The sequence below is a fragment of the Sander lucioperca genome, chromosome 11 (assembly GCF_008315115.2).
Source record: "Sander lucioperca isolate FBNREF2018 chromosome 11, SLUC_FBN_1.2, whole genome shotgun sequence".
Lineage (NCBI taxonomy): Eukaryota > Metazoa > Chordata > Actinopteri > Perciformes > Percidae > Sander > Sander lucioperca.
In genome coordinates, this window is record NC_050183.1 from 33691945 (window position 1) to 33719349 (window position 27405).

The window sequence follows — 27405 nt, forward strand, 5'->3', positions numbered from 1 at the left end:
TGCACACTGAATATTTCTGGGTTTTGGACAGACAGACAAAACTAGCAGTTTAAGGATGTCACCTTGGGTTTTGGGAAATTGTGATGCGCATTTTATGTTACAATGTCACAAGGGTTAAGGCCTTTTTACAGTCGCCGTTCCCGACCTGTCGCGCGACAATGTGACGTCAAAATGATGTAGATCTCGCTGGCGTGCCAGGATTTAAAGTGCGCGACCACAGGTCAGAGTATTCAAAGTGCTTCTCTTCGTGAACGCTTTAGCAAAAAGATGCAGATGGAGAAAAAAAGTCTTAAAGTGCTCATATTATGCTTTTTGGCTTTTTCCCTTTCCTTTATTGTGTTATATATCTTTTTTGTGTGCACGTTATAGGTTTACAAAGTGAAAACCCAAAGTCCACCCCAAAGGGACTTACCATCTGCAACAGAAAACACTGTTCACAAACTGCTCCAAACAGCTCTATTGTAGTCCAGCCTTTACTTCAGTGACGAACGCTCGTCACTTTGTAACACACGTTATAATGCTCGCCTAGCTGCTAGCGTGGCACTTTCTCATGCTCTGCAACTGACTAGCTAGCAGTGCTTACCTAGCAGTAAACAGTGTTACAGCTTTCTCTCGCACTTTTAAGTATGTGATATAGCCCTAAATAAAGATTACTATTACTATTACTATTATTATTACTCAAATAGGCTGTTTTTTTTATTTATTAGAAGATCTGATGAAACGTCTGGTGTTGATCTATCCAGTCGGTCAGGTCTGCTTTTCTCACCTGTTCGTACTTCTCCAGCTCTGTATGGTAGATCTGTCTAATCTGGGTCAGTTTGGCCCTGTAGTCAGAGTGCTCTGCGGAGTTGTCCGCCCCAACTCCTCCTGAGGCTGCTGCTGCAGCCGCTGCTGCCGCCGAGCCTCCGCCTTTTTCCGGACCGGATACGCCCTCTGCTAGCAGCATGTTGTCCAGGCGCATGAGTTGGGGATCTGGAGGCTCCTCCTCCTGGGCGCCGCGGATACTGAGCACTACAATGACAAGAAAAAGTCAGAGGTCAATCATAAAGGTCACACCTACAGTGGTGTGATGCACCGTAACAAGCTGTCAGCTGGAGAGCCTGACTGCACGGCTGACACCACTGAGCTGCAACCACACATCCACCAGCTCAGTGTGAGTGATGCAGTATGTTGTAGCAAAGAAAGACACACAAGCAGAGAGTGTTAGTGTTAAGTGTGCAGACATTGAAGGAGGGGGCTAAATACTTAAGCAACACTGCAGATACTAAAACTGATTGGTTTATCCTTTGTTAAATTACAATACCACGACATTAAACAGGAATTGAAAAAAAAAAAAAATCAGTTTCCACAACTTCCTCCAGGGATGAAGCTCGACAACATTTTTAGAAATGAATGTTAACAACGAAGGAGCTCTGTGTGTGTTAAATAATTGAATAAAAAAGCTTTCTGGTCTCCATGAGGATGCTCCGGCCTCCTCCATTTTATAAGCCAGATGGTTGATTCTCTAAAATTGGAAATCCAGTCATCCACCTCCCATATTAAAGGATGGCTGATTTAATTAGAGCTGCAACGATTAGTTAATTTAATCGATTATTTGATCCACAGAAAAATTATCTGCAACTATTTTGACAATCAATTAATCATTTAAGTAATTTTTCAAGCAAAAATGCCAAACACCTATTTCCAGTTGTACGGATTTACTCTGGTTTATATAATTGTAAATTAAATATCTTTGGGTTTTAGACAAAACAAGACCTGAAAATCTGAAGATGTCACCTTGGGCTTTAGGAAGTTTTAGACACCAATCGACTAATTGATTAATCACGAATACAATCGGCAGACTCATTTATAATGAAAATAATAGTTACAGCCCTAGATGTAATGAGTTACAGTATTTAGGGTTGGCAAGTCAGATCATTTTTTATTTGTTCAGGAACTGACTCACTGTGCTGCTGGGATCACTCCTATAATCCATTTTTTGTCTATTCTTTGTCCTTGTTTACATCTCCTTTATAACTATTACTATTATCATTACAGTTATTACTTTTATTATCTATTCTTTATGGTACTCCTCTAGCTGCCAGAGTCGTCATTTTTGTTTGGATGTAGTATATGTGATTCTTGTGCATCTTTTGTAGTCAATTTGAAAAGTAAATGTAAAAATACAAGTTCTCTAAAACCTTCTTTAATTTTATTAGTGGTAAAGTGGACACAATGTACAGTATACTTGTTACTTTATGTATATTAAATATACATGTAGATTTTATTGGCTGCACACAGTGGGAAGAGACAAAATAGACACCTAAAACAGCACAGTACACAGTGAGATTAATATGAAGTAAACTGATGTGATTTGATGAAACAAAATGTTCCTCATCATGTAACACAGAACAATCAATGGTAATCTTGACATTCATCAACAATAATCTGGATGGGTACCTCTGCCTTCCACTAGAGGTCTCCCTTGCCATTCTTTAAAAGATTCAAGTCCCACCTTTCATTTTCTGAGTTGTAAAACATACCCAGGCTCTGAGTCTTCCTCCACCATCTGAGAACCATTCATTTCAATATAAAACACCTTCTCTTGTGTGGAGTGTGGTGCTGCTTGGTTCCAAATTGATCCCAGAGTGGACATCGAAAGCGCATCGGCGGTAGCCGGCATTACGATACAGGGCTTTGGCCACAGTGCCAACAGGAGCTGTGACTCTGTGACTCTATGCCCGCATGTGTCGATAGCCATTTAAAACGTTACCATTTGTCTCGTTGTCACTGAATGAGATGGGACGGGCAGGGAGCACTTAATTAGTTCAGAGACAATTGGAGTGCTTGGTGCATTAACATCCGACTGCTGTCTGGGTTGGTAGGCCTGGGCAGGGGGTCACTGAGATGAGAATGAGGCCTGCTTTACTAGCAGAGGAAGAGGAGGGGGGTCCCTCAGTCCCTCAGTCCCCCCTATCTTTAAGTGGACTGGAAATGCAAATATGGCAACTGTTGGCCAGTGGAAGAGGTCAGGGATTCAGGCCACAGTCTCAGCGGGAGGTAGATTGAGTGTGGGAGGAGTGTTGGAGGAGGAGGAGGGTAGATGGGGGGTGTGGGGGGGCTCTTGGGATACTACTGTAATGTATGGATGAACTTGAAGGGGAAAATCTTGGATGACTTCACACCGACCTTACTTCTGCACCGCCACGACTGCAGCCACGTTATGACCCTTTCAAACCTGCTCCATCAGAAACTCTAAACCCGCCTGTCCGCTTTAGTTAATGTACATCAGCAGAGGCCCCCGTCGCTCCCCGGCTCCTGAACACTCACCGGTCAGGAGAGGCAGTTTTTCTCTAAAGTTCCCACTTCATAAATACCAGACTAAAGTGGGTGTTAAAATAAGAGCACACTACAATACCCCATGGAGGAAAATGAGCTGCACTTTCAGGAAGCAATTTTTAGTAGGAAAACAACTCATAGAAGTAAAGACGAAAGAAAAATGTCAATTTTGACAAAGGCACACAATAAGAAGCTACATTTAGTATTCCAAGTTAGATTGAACATGAATGACAAGATTTAGAAGATCCACAGAAGGTTTCTTTTAAAATTTTTACTTTTAAATTTGGCCTATTGCTTTGGACAACTCACCTGACCCTGCAACTTGAATACATAGGTAGATAAAAAAAAATGTCAGGAAGCTCTTGTCAGATGTGGTTTTCACCGAAAACCCAAGACCAGATTTCCTCCCTAACACATAAAAAGTCTATAGACTATCAAATGAAAATGGAAAACAAAAATTCTCTGTGTCCCAAGAAAAAACCTTTCAAATCCCGTCTGCCAAATTCCAACTTAACATTCATGAAGTGTTTATTTTACTTGGCTGGAAGCACCTCCAACATCAGTCTTATAAGAGCGGCTGTTGCAGAATAAGGTCATTTCTTAGGAGATCTCTTGGAAGGCAAAGAGAAGTTTTTTCTCTTTGCCTAGTAGGCACTAGTAGGCCAAGTTTTTTTTTAGAAAGATGGACTAAGAAAGGTCATGGTAAACAATCAATGACGTTTAACAGCTGAGCATTATGCTTAAAATAAATAGGTAAAAAGTGTTTTAAACTGACAATTAACACAAACTCCGACATGATCCCCAGGCCTTGCTTGTTGACACATGTACCATTGGTAATCAGCTGCATATCAAATCCTCTCCTCATACGCAGCCCAGATCCCAGCTTCATTCTTGCTGCTGATCCAGCTGTCTGGGAAAGCATCTGTCAGGAGGGACCCAGGAAGGAACAATGCATTACGCCATGTTGGCTGTGTACTGTCATCCCTCATTGACAGCACATTGTCACACTTACACAGTGTCCTCTGAGCTGGGAACAAGCTAAGTAGCTGCTGCCTATAATATTAGCTCTTCCTGCCGCCTCTTATCATATAATCTGATGGGAACCTGATCCAAGTGGGGTTAATGTGGATCTCACAAAAAGGATGCAACAGTGTTCATTTTTAATTTAAGCGACTAATCAGTTTGATTCTTATAATGATGACAGACATAATGGTAACAATCTCTTGTCTTGCGATGGGTAGTTTCCCTATGTTGAAAACCTGCAGACCTGCAGTGATGGAAGCAAATGATGAAATATTTATTCCACCCTAAACCTAAACGCATGATCAAAACCATGGAGGGATAATCTCAAACAAATAAAATTAATAAAGAAAAGAGAGGGATAATGTGCTTCCATAAAATTGGCTTTGCTGTGGGTCATAATTACACGACTCAGTAAGGGCCACTTTATTGGCTAATGGCAGGCTAATTGATTCATCCTAATGTTTTTCGAGCCTTGGGTCTGCTGGGCACTCCCTGTCCAATTGTACTGGTGAACTTACTTAGCCACCCGCAGACAAACATGGAAGGTTCTCCCAGGGATAAACAATTATCGATGTGTATGTGTGTCTGTGTGATTTGGACCCCCCTCCCCCTCAGTGAACACACATTTTCTGTATGTCTCTAATGGATGCCATTTCCCTTTTGGAGGCATTTCAAAGATGGCTTGTTGTCAGACAATGCCTTATTCATCCCTCTTGTTTTTGACAAGCAATTCTCACGAGGCATGCACCAGGCTTTATTGCTTCACTTTATTATTTGCGTTAATAATTGCATTAATAATAAAAACGTGTAATTCTTACATTGGCTCTGATTGCTGATGAATTTACTAAAAGCAGGATTGTTAGTGTAATGTTTACATGTGTTTTACGGCAAAAAAGCATCCCTGCAAGGATGGATTAGGTCAGGATGGGTGTGCACTGGTCGGTGGTGTACACACAGAAAGACAAAATGTCACTGACTGAGAAGACAAGAAAGGTAAACTAGAATGACAGAACATGACATTTATTTAACCCCACAACATCTGGCCTTTTACAAATCAAATCGATATTTAATAAAAATCCAGGGCAATTGGCTTTAACTGTCTGGTTGTGTATCTGAGAATATATAATATAAGAGAAAAAGCTTATGGTCTTTGACGAAAAGCTCGGAATACCATGCTCAAAAATGATTTACGTCCCTATTTGGGGGAAAGTAGCTTGCCTAAACTCCCTTCTTCTCCCCCTTCGTTGCTTGTTTTCAGCAAGCACATGTTCCCCATATATTAGTCATTCGAGAAGATTGGCTTATGGCCTCAGATGAAGATGGGTGTGGGTATTAAAATATTAATTGAACTACTAGCAACAGAGATACATCATTTCAGAGCTTCTCTGAGTTTGGGGTGAGTATTAGTTGAAAAAAGAACAGAGAATTAACTCTCTCTTCTGTCTGAAGGAGAATGAACCGTGGCAAAATAAAAGTGGGTTAGCAGCCTGGGGCTAGCATCATAACTAGCCTCTTTGGAGAAATGTTATCACTTGGTAAGGACACAGGTTCATAATGGATTGTCACATCATCTCGCCAGGGCAGCGGTGGCCTAAAGGTTATAGAATCAAGCTTGTGGAGGTCATCGGTTCAATCCCCAGACCGACTGCTCAGTGGCCAGCAGATCAGACTGTGGTTGTACTGGGCAGCTTCCAGGTATGAATGTGTAACTGTGTGAATGTGATCAGGGCGTTCCTGCAAAAGAGAGGTTGCCTCCCAGTGAACCCTCCCTGAATAAATAAAGGTTTAAAAAAAACATTAAAAAAAATACATGACTATAATTGTGAGAAATATTAAAATTGACAGCAAATACAAGCAAGATCCAGTTCTAAAAATACGCTTTTAAGTCAGTGACAATATTTGGCATCGTATCAAAAGCTTGTCAGGGGATTAAGATTTCTTCCAGGACACTGCTTGCATCTTCAAAATGATTCAGTTTTTTTATGGCATAATAATATCAAACTGAAAGAGTTACAGGACACCACCAGATATCTTATCCTATCAGATTAACGGAGGCAAATGGCAGGCTGTCAAAAACCATTACCATATGTAATCCCCTTCTAGATTTCGAAGGCATGTCAACAGGGACTGTTGGCATGGCAGCCTGTCGTGGCGACCGGGTGATTGGGGGGAAACGCCTGATGTTTAATTAATGATGTTGGGCTGTTCTGTCACAGTTAGCGAGATGGACGGTCAAATATAAAGGCCTCTGACTATCGGTTGCCTTAGTTCAAACTGGCAGACAACTTTGGAGGCCCACCGTTCTGCACCCAGATGCTGAAATGTGATCTGCAGTGTTACATCACAGGTAGCAGCACAGGGAGAGTCGGCCAAAAGTGACACGTGATGCCGGTCAGGTGACAGCATGTCCAGGCAGATCAACAACGTCTGGCTTGACATTTCTAAAAGCACTTTGTGTAGAAAGGCAAAGGGCACAAGACTTTAAAGTGAGAACCTGTCAGGTTAGTTTTTCCTGAGAAAAAAATATGGTGCACAGGAAGTGATGCTTCCTGTGTTTATAGAAGCAGGGAAAGGAGAAGAAGCTGGTTGTTAGCATTAGCAGCAACCACCATGATGCTAAAAACAAAGAAATTACTAGTACCTAACAGGCCTGTAACTTTTTATTTATTTTTTAATTCAAACTACTGTTTAAACATAGGGCTTTTGTTTAAATTGAATGCCCTTTTACCCACCAGAGTTAATCTTTATCAAAGGAAAATACTAGGAAAGGTGGCACATACACAAACTGTCTGGAAAGTGCACTGTTTAAAGACATTAGCATTAATCAGGCAATAGCCAATATAATAGCATTAATCAGGCAATAGCCAATATTATATATATATATATATATATATATATATATCATATCAAAGATATTTATAAAATTGAAACAGTATCTGGTACAATACCATCTTCACATTATTATCAAATATCATTCAATAATAATACCATTACTGAAGCCATTCTGTAGTCAACTTTTTTGGTCCCCCCATAATATTAAGTTGTCATTGTAATTTCATTGTTACCTCTGGTACTGATCAATGTTGACGCTTACTGATACTACTTATCAGACTTGAATATTATTGCTTTAATGGCTTCTTGTGTATTAAAAAATGCACCAGATATTTAAAGGGATACTTTGCCAATTTTAAACCAGCTCTGTGTCATCTTTGTGTGGGCATTGTGTTTAGATGAACTGTGTTTGGCTTCCCTCAATGACGCCTCTGCACGGCGCAGCAGAGGTCTGTCGGGATCCGCTGGATGATGCAAAACATGTCATCTGGTGGATCTCGGCAGACCTCTGCTGCTCTGCTCCGCAGGGAGCTCCGTGCACTGGGGCCACAGAGGGTAGCCTGAGGGAACACTGGTCAACTAAACACGCTGCGCACACTGCCATGACACAGAGCTGGGTTTAAATCAGCAAAATATCTCTTTTAAATCATCGCTGAGTAATATGTTGTGGAGTTATTAAATAAAATCGGAATACGATTAAATGAATGTGTCTGAACTCAAATGTTTAGAGTGATATTCTGCATGTAGTCATACCTTTTAATAAACAGAGTGATGTAATCTTGTCTTGAATAATCAGTCTATCTTTAAAAACAGTCCAGTAGGTCTGATGAAAGCCAAATGCTTTTGCATTATTAACCCTTTCTGGTCAGGCCTGTCTGCTTGAATTTACAGTGACAGCCCTGGCCCTATTTGTTTGCATTGGTGCTTCAGTGAGCACACTTCATTGTGGCTTCAGCAGTTAATAAATCACAGTAGAAGCCCCCTCTCTCGACGCCAGCCTGTGCTACGGTGGTCCTGTCACAAGGCAGGCACCAGCGCCGAAGCGACAGCTACATGCTAATTCAACATCGGCATAATTCATTATACAGTCGCAAGTGTACTGGAATGGAAAGAGAACCAACATATACCAGGAGGAAGACGACAGGCATCAAACTGTTAAATCCTGCTCCTCTTAAGTCCCCTCTGTTTGCCTTTGTAAAGACTCAAGTCTTCGCACTCCTGCCATCAATAAAACAAAAATCCAATTATACATTACTTATTAGATATGCACACAAAGAACTATGGGATGTGTAAAGAATAACATTTACCCCATTTACTTTCAGTGTAGACACAAAGTCATGTAATTTATTTTAAGGGAAAAAGGGTTAACAGACGCTGAAGACCATTACGAAGCAGCTGAGCTCCTTAACAGTGTTGTTAAGAAGAAATCTGCCTTTTTTGTGAAATATGCTAATATATAGAGCCACTTACTTTAAGTCGTACAAAACCCAATGTAAAATGACATATCAAAAGGTAGAACAGAAGCTATTGCACTAAAGGGAAAATTAACAAAAAGATAAAGTCAATTAAACCGATAAGGCCTTGTGCTCTTCAGAGGGTGAAAACCAAGGGGAGTGGAGCTAACAGCCTTTACATTTAAGTGCTGTGCTGCCTTCTCATTCTCTATGTGGCCCCTTCGCTTTGTAACCATCAGTTCAGATGAGAAAGAAACAGCATAGTCTTTGTTAAAAAATACTAATCACACACACACACACACACACGGTCATCTACAGAAAGCACTAATAAAGATAATTAGAATTAGGTCCACCAAGGCTTTAGGGCCACTAGTAATGTACACAAAGTCTTTGGTACAGTGGACATGCACCCCTTATTGAAATGTACATCTGTCTGACACTTGGTTAAATAAAACTTTTTTTCTTTAGAAGGATGGTATGCGCTTGACCTAATCTAACTGTGTTCAGGATGTAGTTAACACAGACAGTGACACCATCAGCCTTTCATCTAACTCATCTTTTGTCAATGTGTACAAAGCCATAAAGAGTGCAAACAATTTTTCAAAAATAACGTTTCAGTATTTTTGATTGCACTAGACTTAACCAACAAAAAAGTTACCCTTTAAAATCAATACATTGCCTTCTTGCAACCCCTCATCACAGGTTGCATATGCCTATGAGCTGTGAGAAGTTTGACCAAAGAGTGATTTTCCTTTTTCAGATTAAATTTTTCAATTTCTTGTAAAGTCAAATGCTTATGACTTATGATGTATTAAGGATATAAACAGTGTAACCCTTATAAAAACTCAAAATTGAATACATGTCATGCAGTCAGACTGAGAGTTGGAATCCAACTAAAATATGGATGAATCTGCCATGTTGTGGACATGTCTGTTGGTGGACCAAGATCATCTGTCAATGTCAAATTGTCTTTCCAATTTTATTGGTTATCATGATATGATGCACTACCAGCAGCCAAACTTTTTCTGACACACTGCTATGCTATATGACAGGCCCTCTGCTCTGGCTACGGACAAGGATAACTGGAATACAAAGGAGAAGGTCGGTTGTCTTATGCATAGCTAGTGTCCATGGCATTGACTTACAGTCTGTTTTACAGTATTCTTTATATTCTACCATGAACATATAGATTATATTGTACCACTACGTCTCTTCAACACAACCAACCCTCTATGTATGGAATCATAAAGAATTTGGTGCAGTTTATTTTCCATTTAAGTCAGAAATGAGCTCTTTTGGTTTCTGATTGGCTTTTTGAAAGATATAATTTGGGTAATTTCATACTTGTTGTCAGTATCCACTCTTTGATTCTGAATTCATGAACGCAATGTTGTCATTTTGTAGATATTGATGACCAAATTTGCAATTTTGAGATGCTCAATATCAACAACCACATTTATGTTTATCCTAAATCAGGCGAAATTTCTGTTGTTCTACCTGTGATAAAATGCAGTTTAAGGAAGTAAAACCAGTTCATCTCTCAATGAAACCTGGTTGGGTTTATTCCACTGTTCAAATCCCAGCCCACATAAAGGATGGGTAGCAGTTAAAGAGCATCCAGACGAGTGTCCTGTGTGTCCCACATGAGATAGTGAGCGTCCAGCAGCGTGCACCAGACTGGGGCCATCCATGGCCTCGGGCAGTGTGTTGACTGGGCCTGCCATGTCATTAACAGTTGCCTTGATATGCTCTACCTTATTAAAGCCATTCCTTCAGGAGAGCAGACGAACATGTCACAGTGTAAAACCAGGCCAAGGAGGGAAGGTGACCACACTGCCACCCTCAGCTTCTGCAGGGGGCAGGGGGTGGTTGGGGATATGAGAACAGTGCAGTGGCTTTGTTGTCAGCCTCATCCCGGACCCCCTGATGTCCCTGTGATTCCCTTGTCAGTCTGTGTTAATGGAACTCACAGTGGTTATGCTCCTTCACATTCTTATCTCCTGTAGCAGGACAGTCACAGAGCCCAGCAGTGTCTGTTTAGCCTCGGCTGACCAGGAGACAACTGCTGTGTTGAATATTGACAATGTCTTTCCTGTCAGTAAGAAATATGTCCAGGATGAATTACTTAGGAATGCTGAAACTCAACAAATCTACTCACACCTTCAGTACACATTGGCCTTATATAATTTGACCAGTATTAACTGATGCAGAGAATTATTAGAGGTTAACTTAATTTGACTGGTTTGCTCAGTAAAAAAGCCCTGTAAACCCAGAGAAATCTGATTGTGATGCCTGGCAGCTTCCACCTCTGTCCCATTCCATCTATTTGACTACACACACTTGTGTGCATTTTTCACAGAGCACAGCTCTCCTACTGCCAACCAGTGTATGTAAAAGTGATTAACAGTAATTAATCCTTAATCACCATGATTAGCCAAGTCGCAGTAAATTAAGCCACATCTGGAGCAGCTGAGGGCTTGAGAGTGGCAGCAGGCATGCTGGGTGTGAATGCTGTTGACTGAGGTCTACCTGAAACATCTGAAGGCAAACAGCACAAGGCTCATCTCAACTGCTTGTTTGGACTTTGTGCTGTTAAGTTGCATGTAAATTCATATAGTTACCCTCTGAAGAGCAAATTTATTGTATGGTGGTTGTGTAACGAATGTCCAAAAACATAAAAACAAATTAATTCATCGTAAATGTTTGTGTAGTTGTTGATAATTCTTTATGCAACTAATCATACTGTGCAAAGTTTAGGTGTGCAATTAAACCTACTGGCAACAAACTCTCAACACAATGTTATAGCTAATTGATTGAAGTTTGAAAAATCTGTCAATCGATATTCATTTAATTTAGGGCTGTCAAACGATTAATTTTTAAATCGCGATTAATCGCTGAATTTTTATAGTTAATCGCGATTAATCACATGTTTTATCACATGATTGAAATTCAATAATTTTGCATTTCAGAACTGTTTTTAAGTACATATTAACAATGGAAAGCAATTCTTACCAGTGTATCTTGATTGGGAATCAAATTAATGCAAAGAAAGTGACTTTATGAACTTGATTTTAAGATTTGTATTGTTTATTATTTATTTATTTATTTACTGTAAATAAAAGAAAAATGTGTGAATCTAGTCACACATTTGAATCTAGAGTCAATATAGTGTGCAGTACCTCCTAAATAATTTTGATTACTCACTGACGTCCAGTGATCATCTTGGATCACTTTGCAGCAGTTCCAGTGTGGCTGCTTTCTCCGTGTCGTACAGGCTGTGTATGCGTGCGTGAAACTACTGTCCCCCTCGACAGCAATGTATAAGACGGGTCAGAACATGCCAACCGTAGTCTTTAAGACCCGAGTCTTCTACGATGCTGACAGGTCTGCAGTTAGTTGCCACCCATTTTGCAAGAGCGGTAGTAATTTTTTGGGATTTGGTTTCATCCGCAGGTCGGCAAGTAGCACTCTCCAAAATAGTGCTTTGCCTGAGCCTGCTAGCATCAACCTGAGTCATGTTAACTGTACTACTATGCTAAGCTCGTAGGTGGTAGCTCAAGCTTGACGTGCTTCGGTGATATTTTAATTCGGCTTTACACAATGTGCATGTGGCTTTCGACCTGTCCAGGAGTTTTGGAAAATAAAAAGCCCCATTCAGAATTGCGTTGCTGCTGTCTTTTTCCATCATGCCTGCAGCTTGCAGCAGAAGGATGTGTTACGAGGAAGTATGGCAAAGTGCGGCAAAGGGTCAAAATAGTAGCCTGTTAGGCACAACGCAAAGCCGAGTGAAGTGAAAATAAATTAATAAATGGCGGCATGCGATTAAAAAAAATTAGCGCGTTATGCTCGGCGCTTAATCGTATCACGATTAACGCGTTAATGCTGACAGCCCTAATTTAATTACATAAACACATAACATTAACAAACAATTTTGATAAGGATCTTTTTTTAATTAGGTTTTTAAAGAATTGACCAAGAAATGTTAAGAGCAGGATATTTTACAGTTAAAGAATGTTTCAATGCTCTCTGGTAGGCAAACTGTATGTAATGGAGACACTGTTTCTTAAGTCCCTCAAACTTTAGCATTTCTGTACAGCAATTTCTTGTCACTTATTATACTACGATACCATTATATCTGTGAGAAGATAATATCGGCAATATATCGTCCTCGCCAATTTATCAGTCGGCTCTAATCTGTGTGTCATAAGACATCCAAATGTGAGCCCAAATATGAGCAAGGGTTGCATTCTGCAACATGAAAATATTATTGCAGTGTGTTATATGATGAACGCTGTTGCATAAATATGGTAATTTTGAATTATGCATGTGAATGACTCAAGAAATATGGGAAATATAAATAAGAGAAAGTATATATATATAAGCAGAAAGCATCATTGTAGTAACTGATGGTAAGAATTCATCATTTTTTATTCTTATAATTTAACATGTTAAGAGCAAATTAAGCAAATATTGAGTGCTGATTTACACTGTATGTCTATTTCCTATATGTTTATGTATAACAATTGTTGATGTATAACAATTTCACAATAGAAAATTACTATAAAAATGTAGTACCTTGACTATGGCTGACAATATAATACAAAAATTACAAGATGAGGTCTATGAATAAATGAGTGATTTCTGAACAATTACATTTCCATAAATACATTTTAACGAAATCTGTGGTGACTAAAACAGCCTTCCATGAAACCAAGAAACTGACCTTCAATATCTACAGTAAACAGACACCAGAGCAGAATCCCCATATTCACTAGGACACACACACACACACACACACACACACACACACACACACACACACACACAACGCTGCATTGTTGATTGGCTGAGTTGCCGGAAGATGTCTCGTGTGTAGCAGCAGTGGCAGCGGCGCCTCTCTGTAGCTTTTTCCTGCCAGATAAATGATGCAGGAGGACTGGTTGTGTGCTGGGGAACTGGTTCCATCACAGCGGGTGTGCTGTTTCTCTTAGCCCAATGTTTCTCTTGTGCCCCCTGGAGAGTTTTCTCTCTGCGCCCCAGTCTCTCCCTGTTACACAGCTCCAGATTAATTACACACTTTAATGAGCTGAATTATTAATGGGGATCTTACTTGGCAGTTTAAGGAAATGCAGAGGAGAAGACAGCGTTGAGCATGGGGGAATCGGGGCTCTCATTAAAACATCACACAACGCCTTTGGGGCCGGTGTTATTTAGCCAAAGAAATAATAGGATTTGGTATTTTATATATCAGGAACAGTGAAGCTGCTTGAGTATGAATCCACAGCGAGAGATAGAGAGAAGAGCCCTACAGAGACTCGTGTACAACATTATGTCATTATGATTTCAGGCCCAAGGAAAATGAAAGGCCATCTAATGCAGCCACGAGAAAAGCTTTCCTTTCTGATTTTTCAGCACAGATGGGAGCAATATTATCTGAAATGAGGTATACTAAAGCAGTAGTGAAATGAATGAGAAGAAAGGCTATTTCTAGGTAAATATGTCTCATTCCCTTCTCCCTCAATAAGGGACAGTTTTTTACGATGATGTTAAAATTAGGAGTATGGGAAATTGTCATCATAAAAGCTGCCAAAAGCGGCATGAATATGAGATTATTCACATAATATCACACTTGCTGATAAGAGAACATCCCACAGTGAAGAGACAGGACATGAAACAAGTTCCAGAGTTGTTCCTGCAGGTCTAAATTTGTATTTCTGCTGAAGCAAAATTCAATCTCCTCACCCTGACTATGTATGATGTGTGTATTTGCATGTGTGTAATGTATTCAATAAGAATGTTACAATGTTGGGAACATGTCCAAAGCATTGTTAAAGATGACATATATGATCTGACAGTGTTGTAAAAGAACAGAAAAAGGCAATTTGTTCTCTTAATGCACTTTAATGTGTCAGAGAACAGAGCTATCTCTTTTCTATTTTTTGACAAAGCATCTTCATCAAGAAGCTCTTATATTTCCGGTGTCATTGTGTTTATCAGACAGGATTCGCTGTGATGGCTGCTGCACTATCACAAGCTACATGTCTTGAGAGCACCAAACGGCTTTCACGCTCGCTTGTGGAATCCACAGTGGGATCCCAGGGGATCTCTCTCTCTCTCTCTATTTGTGTACAAGCTGCTGCCAGTGCTGACTGTTCCTGGTGTTTGGTAAGAAACAATATCAGCCTCATTGCACAGTCAGATTACATTACAGCCCGACACTATGCACGGCTACGACTCTGAATGGATTTTGGCTTTATTGCCATATTTGGGAAGACACTTCAGGAGAACTGATGACATAGCGCCTGACAAATAAGATTGAAATCTGACTGATGATTTCGCATCTGTGCCTCAGTGATACAGCACATCGCTGATTAGTAATCACTGTGAAGAGTAATCAGATGACCTAGAATGGCCTGGGTGTCCGTGCAGGCTGGCGTCTGGATGGGACAGTGTCTTTGTGCAGCCCTACAGCTCCAGACACAAAGCCCCAGGGACACTGCTACCACAGTGCTGCTAAACACCCCCTTGTAGCCGATAAAAACCACACAAGTTTCTGCTCAAAAAGATGGCCAAGAGGCTCATTATGTGGGTACTATTTGGGTCAAAGAGCAGATGCAAATGTAGGTCAGAAGGAATCCTTATTGTCAATCAAGAAAGAAGAGAGAAAAGGGTGGAATAATGGAGGAGGCTGGAGAGAGTGTCTCCCCCGGTGAAAGATCGTGCCTACTGCTCTCAACAGCCCATCCCCTAGACAGAGGGTATCAAATCATAAGCAGAGGATAGGAGTGGTGCTAAGCTTCAATGAGGAAACTTAATTAGACTCACACTTGTGAGGTTAATTTGAGCTAACTGATGCGAGTGAAAAAGCATTAAAATGTTTCTGTAGCAGGACGGATCCAACATCAAGCTCTGTTTTCAGTCTTGTGTCACCTGATATATATCACCACCAGACCAATAAAGCCATTTCCCATCTAGCCTATCCTACATTTTTTGCAGTTGGATGATGAGGTCGGTCTGACCTACATGCTGCAGACCTCCAGAGAGACCAGGATCTAAGTCCTCCACCAGCCTAAAAGGGAGTAAACTGTACATTGTCACCGTAAAGCAAGATGCACTGTCACATTTCCTGACTTGTAGTTTCCTTATTTTAAGTACAAGATTGTTGAAGTACATCATCTTTTCTTACTCTTGCACTTTTGGCCAATTCCAGCTCCTCTCTGAAAATCTCAGCAGCAGCGGCTCCTCGAACTCTGTAGCACTTCATTTCACCTCATACTGAGCTTAGATGCAGCACTAACTGCCTAGAGGTTGACACTTGTCTGAATAATGTTATGCTAATGCTCTAGTCTACCTGTATTTACCCCTAAGTGCAGCAAGCAATCTGTTGATTGCGAGAAAGCAATTTTCCTGAAAGAGGGGGAGAGCGGGCCATGAGAAAGACTGAATGAGAAGGTAACAAGAGATCTTCTTTAAGCTGCAGCAAAAGCAATTTACAGAGGACGACAATTTTCTCTGGTTGTGAAAAGAGGCGCTCTCTCTAATTGTGCCTACGTAGAGCCATCAAGATGGGGATACAGAAAATAGCAAAGCAGGCTCTCACGTATCCCAGAGCAACTTAGAGGTATAAGCAGGAAAACAGCTATAAAACCTTCCTTTTATTTAGTCAGGGATATTTTTTTGTAAATAAATTCAAATGCCCATTCATTCCGTAGATAGAATACTACTTTTTTAAGATTATTTTTTGGGCATTTTTCAGCCTTTATGTTTGACAGGACAGATGAAGACATGAAAGGGGAGAGAGAGGGGGAATGACATGCAGCAAAGGTCCGCAGGTCAGAGTCGAACCCCGGCCCACTGCGTCGAGGAGTAGACCTGGGCGCCTGCTCTACCAACTGAGCTATCTGGGCACCCAGATAGAATGCAGAAGCATTCTATCTGGGTACAGAAGTAGAAGAATAGCTCACACAAACACAGTTATAGCTTGGGTGCATTGTGTTTTCCAGCTGAGGCCAATTACCTTTAGGTTCTACATTATATGTAACCAACAGTACAACCAAACAAAATTACATAGATAGATAGATAGATAGATGGATACTTTATTCATCCCGAGGGAAATTGTAGGCATCCAGTAGCTTAGACAACCAAACACAAACACACATACACACATACTGTATATCTCACATACATAAAAATCATTCACAGAAATATAAAGAGTTAGACTGTGTGCAATTGTGGTAGTGCAAAAGAGAACAGTGCAGGGATTGAACAGTGCAATAGCTTATTATTAAATATTAACTATGACTATGAAAAGACAAGAATGTAAACATAATAGAATTAGAATTGCTTGACAAACAAGAAAAGAAATAATATACGTTAAGAACAATATATAACAGGGAATACGTTATAAGATGTAGCTGTTATGACCACAGTCCAGATTGTGTATACATACTGTAAAATAATGAATCTCCCTGCTCTTGTTTCTTTTCTCATGCACAGGCATAAAGCAACTCCAAATCCTATAATTGAATGACAACACTGTCCTTTTAATTTGTTTGTTGGTCCTTTTGTTGCCCGAGAAGGCAGATGTAGAAATTAATTGCTCTTTCTGACAAGGAGTGGGGCTGGTGCTTGTGTAAATGTGTGTGTGTGTGTGTGTGTGTGTACGTGTGTGCGTGTGCGTGTGTGTGTGTGTGTTGATGGGGTGACAAGGCTTCTAAAAATAAAGCAGCAGAACCGTGTGTGGTGCCAGATTGGGCTCAGTGCTGTGCTCCTCTCGCTCTGGCTCGACTTCTATCTGCCCGTGTGATAAAGCTGCTAACAGGCCTTTATCGGGGAGCAAGGGGAAATATGCTCCTGCCAGATTAGGCCCCAGACTCTGCCAAGGTTATAAACAGCCTGTTATCTGTGTCCCAAACAGAGTAATCCACGCTCTATCAGCACCCAAACATATGGGCCACACAGAGCAGAGATAGCCTCTGATGGACACTTGGTTTTAATTGCAATGAGAGCCAGCGGAGCATCTCTGGGAGAGAAAAAGGACATAAAAAAACTCTGTTATTGTGGACATGTCCCAGCCCCGGTGTAGCTGGCCAACATTCACAAAGACCAACCTCGACCTTTCTGCATTGCTGCACCTGCTCCTTCCTGTGCGCTCAGGCGATAGCATGAATGAGCAGGGCAGCGTCAATGTTACATTTCCAGGAATCTATTAAAGCCCTGCTGGATATTTGTTTCCCACTCAAATTAATATTTTCCCTTTTCATTCGTTGTCATTTGGTGTCTTTGTGCATTCCGCCAGCATGCTTAATTACATCTTGGCAGCAGTATGCATTAATTTGATTAGGCGCTGATGGGCTATTTTCAGTTCTCAACACAACACGGCTATTCTTCAGCTGATGCTTCACAAAACATCAGTCCTCAGATGCACTCTGTCTCTCTAATCAATAACAAACTTAAACTTCCCCAGACATTTTTCTTAGTTAACAAGAGCCACTCAGACGCTAACACACTCAGTAAAATTCTGAGTGAAGTGAGGACAGCAGACAGAGATGTTGGAGAGTGAACTAAGTCTTTCAGCCCTGCAGGAACTGTGTAGTGCCTGTGTTGAAAAGACAGCCGTTATTGGGAACAATTATATCTATATTTCAGAGTTACAGCTTAGGCCAAAGAATACCTCTTTGTTCAAACTAGTTTTAATGGACATTGACTGCAAAATCTGTACGCCTGCATTGAGTCATTCTTTGGCCACTTGGGGGCCATGGAACAAATTGTGAACACAACATAAACATATTGCCATCTTAAAGCAGCCATATTATGCTCATTTTCAGGTTCATAATTGTATTTTAAGGTTGTACCAGAATAAGTTTACATGGTTTAATTTTCAAAAAACACCATATTTTTGTTGTACTGCACCGCTCTCTCTCACTGCTGCAGATCCTCTTTTGAGCTGGTCTCTGTTTTAGCTACAGAGTGAGACCTCTTTTCTTCTTCTTCTTCTTCTTCTTCTGTACTATCTTTGATTGCACTGCACATGCCCAGTAGCTCAGATGTAGATCATGTCAGCTAGCTAGCTCCATAGACAGTAAAAGAAAGGCTGTTTCTACAACTTCAGTCAGTTACAAGGCAGGATTAGCTGGGAGACTTCTAAATGAGGGCGCACATGTAAGTAGTTCTTTTGTAGATTATGGTGAACTTGTGTGTGTTGTAGCAGTGCTTTGCTATTGAGAACGAGGTAGCATGCTAGCGTTAGCATGCTAGCGTTAGCATGCTAGCGTTAGCCATAGCGTTAGCATGCTAACGCTACGAGCTAATGGTTGCGGTTAGCCTGCTCTTTTCGGCTTGTGACGTCACAAGCCGTGCCGATTTTGAACAGCTCACCCAGAGACTGAAGGCAGGACACATTCAGAAACTGTATCTCACTCTAAACAGCATGGATGGATTTTTTTCAAAGTTTGTATGTGTGTGGAAGCACCAGAGACACAACATAACACCCCAAATCCCAGAAAAAGTGATTTTTTCATAATATGGGCACTTTAAAAGTTTGAATTCAGTTGCCAAGTTACACATCATTCAGACAAAAAGCAACATTAACATTTATTTAGAGTCATATTCGTGTCCACCTGATTAGTATAAGTTCCATATTTACTCTGCTTTTAGCTGTGGTTTGGTCACCAGCTCCAGCTTGGGTGGCTAAATACTCCACCATGTTTGCCTGGAAACAGGGTTGATGAGAGAGGTGAGACGGAACCAAAACAATAAAGTTGCGAGCTGTAAAACCAAACCAAAGAGCTCAAAGATGCTAAAACGCGCCTTACACAGTACATGTAGTCATTTGATCCAGTGTTAACACAAAAACAAGAAGCAATTGTGCCTTTTTTCAGATTAATATGCAAGGATGTTAAGTGCTTAATTCTACTATTCTTAAATTAGAATTGAAACTGCTAAAAAGGAGTCGAACTGGAACAAGAAGTCAGACATCAGACTCAGGTTAGCCAAACTTATTTTGAAAATATAAATGACATACTGTTTTAATTTTGACCTACTATTTGTGCAATTATTATTATTAGATATTTCGGGTGTGCTAACTTCCAGTTTTACCTCAAAGTTAAGTGGTATAGATAATCTGGCTTGTTTATAACGTGTCTGATTGTCTGACCGCTTAAGTTTTCGGCCCCATCTCACTTAGTTTTAATGATGTCGCCGTGTTCCCAGATCTCAGCAATTACTTTTGTGAGTACAGTGCTATCTGGCTTGATTAGTTAATTAATCAATTACTCGTCCTGAAGAAAATTTAACAGCAAGTATTTATATAATGGATATACATTTTGTTATATATACATTTTATAATTTTTTTTTTGTTTGTCTTGATAGTAAACTGAATATCTTTTTGGTTTTGGACTGCTGGTTGGAGAAAACAAGCAATTTGAACTTGTTACGAGTATTTAATTGTATTTTGTTAATAACTGGGTATTTTGTTGTATGTTACAGATCACACGATTAATTAATTAATCAAGAAAGTTAGTTGCAGCCCAAGTGTTATAACAATAGAAATGAAACTAAACTACGAAAGCATGAGCCAAGTTGTAATAAACCAGAATCATTCTTTAAATTGTGTCTGTTCATGACATGTAACTAACCAAAATACAACAGGAAAATACATTCAATGCTCAATACTAGGACACTATTTATTGTATTCCATCACCATTTGAGACTGTACATTCACCTCTTTGTCTGTGAGGCATGATTTGTAACGAGCAGCAGTTCCTGAATTAATGAGGATTGAGGTAAATCAAGGCGAGATTGAGACCCTCTACTACTCTCTGTCTCCTCATATAAGCAGCAGGATGCTCTTTCTGTCGACAGAGCTGTGATCTGAATACCTCTGCCTTCATAAAAGATTCAGGCCTTATTGACTTCCTACTTTGGTTTCCCCGCAGAGCCTACTTTCCCAGCTCCTCCTTTAAATTCAGCTTTCGTGGCTGAGGATGCACACCTGCCTTGGGAAAAAAGTCTCTGGCTTAACACAGGGCTTTTATAGCCCTCCCTGAACCGCATCTAGAACGTATCTTTTTCTGTGCAGGAAATGTACACCTTATTTTAGTGCATTATCAGAAGATGGAAATAAAACCCTGTGTATCTGATAAACTGAAATAATAAACATAAAAGAGCCAGTTTTGAACCATTGTACTGGCAAATTTACTAATCACTCAACTGTTACTGATTTAAAGGGTGAGTTGGGGATTATTGGCATTATAAAATACCACATCCCATCTGTTATGCTAAATATTGATATATCATGTTCCTTTTAGTTCAGCATCTGTTACCTGCTCTTTACTGCACATCATTACCGACTGACTGCTGCATTTAAACCACACAGGCTGAGCTCATCTGTGTCTCTATATAATATTTCAAACACAACCTACACAAAAGGCCACAAAGTCTAATAAATTCCTCATTTTATATACTGCCCCCAGATTTCTAAGTCCTGTCCAATAAAGTTTTAAATGTCATGAAGGACCTATAATAAAGAGAGTATAAACCAGAGCCAAGAAAACCATACAGTGCTCTGTCCCTTATCGTTTTATCTGATAAAGTTTTATATATTTTACATCAACTATAAAATGGTTTGGAAACCAACAAGGGGATAGTTGACCAACTTTATTGTTATGGTGATATGTCCCAACAGATGAAAGTCTTTCAGTAAGCCTGTGCAGTCTGAATGAATCATGTTAACATATATGTATATGTTTTATATTTTAGTATTTTTCTAAAAAGAGAACTTGTGATACATGTATGATACATTATAACAAAAATACTCTCAGGTTGACGCTCAAAGTAAAAAATACCTATAAAGAAATCAAGCAGTGCAGCGTGTTATTGACCTCTAAAAGCAGCACTGCCCTTCTGCCCAGGATTTCCAGGTTGCGACAAACTGAACAAACTAAAGCAGACCAGCATCTCCAAGGCACAGCATTTCACACTTGGGTAGAGGCAGAGGATCGGCCTTTAATGACACACAGTCACCTAGAATGAACATGCAGCGCTGGAAATAGACCGGAAACTCAACCTCTGCACGGGCCAAAAACCTGGTGATGCTTGCTTGTCAGCCAAACAAATCCTACCACTGCAGAGAGAGACAAACCCCCAACCATGTCTCAATCATACAAACCAAACATGATCGAAGTATGTTATTCACTGAGTTATAATGCTGACACTATCACTGAGTGAAGTGTGCAGATACTGCAGCACACTTCAGTCAGCTGATGTGCTGTCCAGTGATATGTGATAACACTGTAGATGGCACAAAAAGCACAAAGCCCATCCTTGGATTTTCTGTCCATGTTGTGTGCAGCTACCAACAAAACACTACACTCGCTGTACAACAAAATCTTCATCAAAACTAAGTCATATTTCTGTTGTGAGTGAATGGGATGTGAGGTTTACAGTTCCAGTGACTCAAAGGACCCAGTAAACAATAGGGCTGGGTATTGAAGTTTTGCAATACTAGTGTTGACATTTTCGGAACCAAATGACATGCAAATAATTGTTTGTTGCAAACCTAAAAAATATAGCACATATCACAGATTGGATATTACTAATCAGCTGATAACTACACAGCTGTGAGCAAACCAGTGATTGTGAGGCATGAATGAAACTGATGGCAATCAGCTAATACAAATGTTTAACTTCTAAATACAAGCATTTGTACAAGAACTTTACCTTAAATAAAAGAATAGAATAGAATATAATTAATATATATATATATATATATATATATATATATATATATATATATATATATATATATATATATATATATATATATATATATATATATATATATATATATATAAACTTATAGGTCACTTACATAGTATTAAAACTGAGTGCTTTCCCATTGATTGTACTTCCCTGTCAGTGGAAGTGACATGGCTGGTTTGCTGCTTGGAGACAGGCCATTTCATACATAAAGTAACTCACCTGTGCCATGTGCAAAGACTCCCAGTATTGAATTCCACCTCCCAAAATGGATTCACCCCTCCAGCACTAAATTCCCTGGCTTCCACCAGTCTGCTATGACAAAGGGCGTAAAGGCAAGCAGCACTGAGGTTAAGGCTCCAGTCTCCTAATGAGCTTCTCTGTTGTATGTTCTCTAGTATGTTGCATAAACCCATTACCTACCACATTACCTCATTCATTTCTTATATATTTATAGCTTCCCTCTCTCAAGAGCATGGCATTTCAGACACGGCTCGTGGTATACTGTATGCACATATGCACTTATACAGTCTCACAGTAAGAGTCTATAATGTTTCTATTTCACATAGCCATTGAGCTGACCCTGAGATATCAGGCTAACTGAGGGAAAGAAAAAAATCTGCTGGCAGGAGATCTATTCACAGAAAAGACAAAGAGACAAAAACAAAAAGAGAGAAGGAAAGAAAATGTCCCCCCTCGCAGTAGCATTATCTCAGTATGTGGCAACTATTGCAGCGTAGGATGAAAGACGCAGGTGGTAGTGAGCTCCGCTGTGCCTCAAGCTAATTTGCAGATGCAATCCAGAATGATCGTGTCTCCAGATTCTCTCTCAATTTGCCTGATGGTTTGACTACAGTAAATTCTCAAGTACATGCAGGGATTCAAATAATCACCAAGTCAGATGTTTCGCATTAAAAGCTACCAGCAAAAGAAAATAATTGTGCTCCTTGAGCTGCTGAAAGTCTTTTAATACGAAGTGTTGTTTCATTGACATTAGCTTAAAGATGCAGTAGGTAAGACTTATAAAACTAACTTTCTGTCATATTTGCTGAAACTGACCCTATGTTCCAGTAGAACTACATAAAGCAGTTAATTAAAAAAAAAAAATCTGGCTCCTCTGGCACCACCTCCAGTCTGTAGTGCGATTTGCAAAAATCCACAGCTCCCTGTTCATTTACACCAATCAGGGCAAGAGGGGGGGTGTCTAACTGCGTGTCAATCACTGCTCATGCACACACATTAATTTTCCCTTGTGGGGGGAGGGGCTTAGGAGACCGTTTGGCCTCTAGCAGAAAGGGGGGGAGGGACTGAGAAATTGTTGATGTTCAAATTCTTTGGCTAAGTCCTGGATCTTCACAATCCTACCTACAGCACCTTTAACTGTAATCAATAAAAACAAATAAAAAATAAAAAAAAAGGTAGAAGTGACTGGATTTTCTCTTTTGAACCATAGAATGTAGACTGTGTGGACTGCTGTCTTGAAGCCTTCAGTTTGGCAATTTGGTCCTCGCCATCTTGTTTTTTTTGTAACCGGACTTGAAAATTTTTGGACGAGAGGGTGGAGCTGGGAAAGCAGACGTAGCCAAGCCAGTGTTGTTTATGGTTGCAATGGCGCTGCGCTAAGTTAAAGAGGTAAAGTTGCTGATTTTTAACCCTTCGGCAGTGAGTCATCCAGTGGAGATTTACCGGCGGGTAAACACTGACCTCTGGGTACTGCTGCCATTCATCCCGCAGTACACTGAAAATTTACAAATTTTTCCTTAAGTTCCAAGCTAACGCTAGCAGTAGCTAGCTAGCTTGGTTAGCAGATTGCTGAACAAGACAGTTTTAGATGACCAAAATGTTCCAATTAACTTTAATGAAGTGAAAACACACAGTGAGTTGAAGTTCTTCGGTTCTTCGTTATTTCTTAAAGTTTAAGACGAAACACCCCAAAACAAGTTCACAGCTATTTTAATGTACACAGTGCCATGGATACACATTGCTAAGCCTCTGTCCTGATTAACAGCTCGGTGTGTAGCCACGCCCTAAACAAATCCTCTGGTTTATTGCTTTTGCGACTTTGAGTTCGTGAAAAGCGCTATATAAATTCAATTTATTATTATTATTATTATTATTATTATTTATTGTCAATTTTAAAATAAATGGGACCATAATTTCCAAAATGAACATCATGTTGTATAAAAGAAGACTTGAAACTAGCAATTAAGACCATAAACCCATTATAGAAATGTTTATTAAAGGAGAACTCCGGGCAATTTTTACGTTAATCTTGATTGCTATACGTACTCACATGCGTATAGCGATCAAGATTAACGTAAAAATGGTTCTCCTTTAAGGTAATAAATCAAGTGAGAAGTAGGGTAATTTGCCCATAGACTTCTATAGAAACAGACTTCTTTTTGGAACCAGTGGAGTCACCCCATGCTGGAAATGATATAGAATGCAGGTTTAAGGCACTTTTGCAATGGCTTTACTTTTCAGGCCTGAAAGATTTGTGTTTTGAACACAAAAACTCATACTAATAATTATGGGAGAGCGACAGCATGACGGCTCACAAGCGTTCTCTGGCTATTTTGCAGGTTGCGACGTCTGTGCCCTGAGATAAACAAAGTTCAAGTTTGGGAACGCGCACCGCATGTCATGCTTGTTCTTGACAGAAGCAGATCTTGCCCTCTGTAGTATATATATATATATATATATATAATATATAAAACGCATATTTACCTTTGAGCTGCCTGGAACACAAATGAATGTAAACATCATTCAATATATCTATTCACAAGCATGGGGAGTACACTTTGGCCCACAAAAAATCTAAGATACGACTGGCTTTCATGTAACAAACCACTTCATACAGTGTTGTGTTGATTGATTGTGGATGCTGAATAAATCTTGTCAATTATCAATTAGGCTGTACTAATCCTCTGCCTTTCCCCAAACAGAGAACATTTATGCCTGTGGAAGACAATATTAAATTACTGTGACAGCCAACGCTTCATGTGTGTCGCAAACCGAGGACATGCATGTTAGCTTGCACTCGCAGAAGGATTTCAAATTCATACCTTAGTAGAGTACCTTAGAAACCTTAGTTGGAAAGCATTTGGGCCTTTATTTCAGCACGGTGTCAGAACACTTTATTTTGTCACCATAAATCAACAGTGAGCCCCGAAACAATAGGCTTATTTCTCAAGCGAGCAGCTCATTCCAAACTGCGGAGGGAGACTGTGACTCTGAATAAAGTACTCAATATGGCACAAGTGTTTACATGGGTTATCAATATTTAATCAAAGTTAAAGGCAGCTGCAATTCACAGAGACAATGGATAGAGTTTATACGGAGCGACGTTGCCATCAGCCAAACAATTTGTGGAGTTTGCATGACTTCCTTGGCACTTAAAGGGAAAAAGTAAACAATGATATCAAATCAAGGCCAATTGGGATTCTGTACCCTGAGCCTGTACACAATAACTAAATCTTCCATTACAAGTGATGATGAGAATCACAAGATTCTGTATCGTGTTTAGTTGATTCATCACTCACTTCTCCCACTTCTATGGCAACTAGGGCCGAGGACACTGATGTCTACTGTCAATGTTATTGTTTGTCAGGCTGAGTCAATATGTGACGTTTCAATCCAAGCCATTTGGACTTCGTTAAAGCTCTGACCACAGCCCTCACACATCAATCAAAGGAAACATTGTGAGCAAATGTGTCCCCTGTTATAATTGGATGCAGCCCTTTTTTCAATCACACAGTGACAGTGTTGATATACTGGAAAACTGTTATGCAACCTGCAGCGAATCATTCTGTTTGAAGAGGGAATGTCTGCAATATGAAATCCATATGAATGTTTGAAAACCTCTTCCAAGTTACCATAAAAAAAGAAAGAATCTTCTAATAAATTGCTATAGAAAATTGTCACCATCTTTCTCTTCCTTCAGGGGAGGGATGTGAGGCTTGGCTAGGCTACTGTCTTCTGCATGGGGCTCCCTTCTCTCCTCTTCTCTTCCAAGACTAAGTTAAAACAGAGCATCAAAATCCCAGCTTTAATAATTGAGCGAGAGACTGCAGGGTACTCTGCTCAGGCCTTCTTGATGTGAAGAGTCCTTAAAAGATGCATGGATGCCAGAGGGAGATGGAAGGGTTTCATGGAGCTGAGGCTCTGTACACTTAAAGATTATGTATGCATCTGCTAAAGCAAGATGACCAGAAAAATGCTCAGAGGACCATTATTCTCCACAGAGCGGTTTGAGGGATGGGAACCAAGCTGATAAGATACTATCAATATTCATGCCTCTAAATCAATTATATCCCCATGTACTTCAAATGCAAATCATTTGGCAAGCAAATTCAGAGTGACTCTGCAGACTGCAATAATTGAATGCGGGATATACAAAGCTAGGTAAACAAGCACTTAGACACAGACTTAGCTTTAGAGGAAGAGCGATAAGAATTCCAGTAAACATAAATGTGTCAGCTTTTTACAGCAAACACATTCAGGGGTTTCTAGTTAACTCCAGCAACCCGGCTGGAGCTCGGGCTGTGTCTTTAAAATGTTATCTCTGACTCAGATGTATCGCTTTCTCCTCACTCCACCATTAAGGCTAGAGCCTAAATTATTGATCCCCTGCCTTCATCAGCATAGCAGTCACGTCTGAGCGCAGGGGATCTAACTCTGGCTGTGTCCCCACGCTCCAGCCACTGAAATAATTAGGAGGAGTTCTCATTAAGGGAGAATGAAAGGTTGAGAAACAGAGGAGGGGAGAGCAGCCTGAGGGGCATTCTGGGTGTTTAATGTCTTCCCGTGGGCCTCAAGATCATTCTGATCAAATCCTGAGGCTGTGTCTAAAGACGACAGGTCGTGCTGCAGAAAAATATGCATGCTGTGTGGACACACAAAAAATACATAAAGACATCAAGACAGAAGAGTGATGCATAAATAAAGATGCTGCACTGGGCAAACAAATTAATAATAAATTGTTGGGATTGGGATCAATAGCATCAGTGCATAACCTCAG

The 27405-nt window shown here is 40.1% G+C and overlaps 1 protein-coding gene across 3 annotated transcripts in view; it reads right to left on the reverse strand.

The window, feature by feature from the left end:
- Nucleotides 1–27405, reverse strand: part of pbx1b (pre-B-cell leukemia homeobox 1b) — a 70399-nt gene that overhangs the window by 19720 nt on the left and 23274 nt on the right. For all 3 annotated transcript variants that reach the window (XM_031318282.2, XM_031318283.2, XM_031318281.2), the window contains exon 3: nt 767–1011. In XM_031318282.2, the coding sequence (XP_031174142.1) occupies nt 767–1011 (245 nt within the window). The remainder of the gene's footprint in view (nt 1–766; nt 1012–27405) is intronic.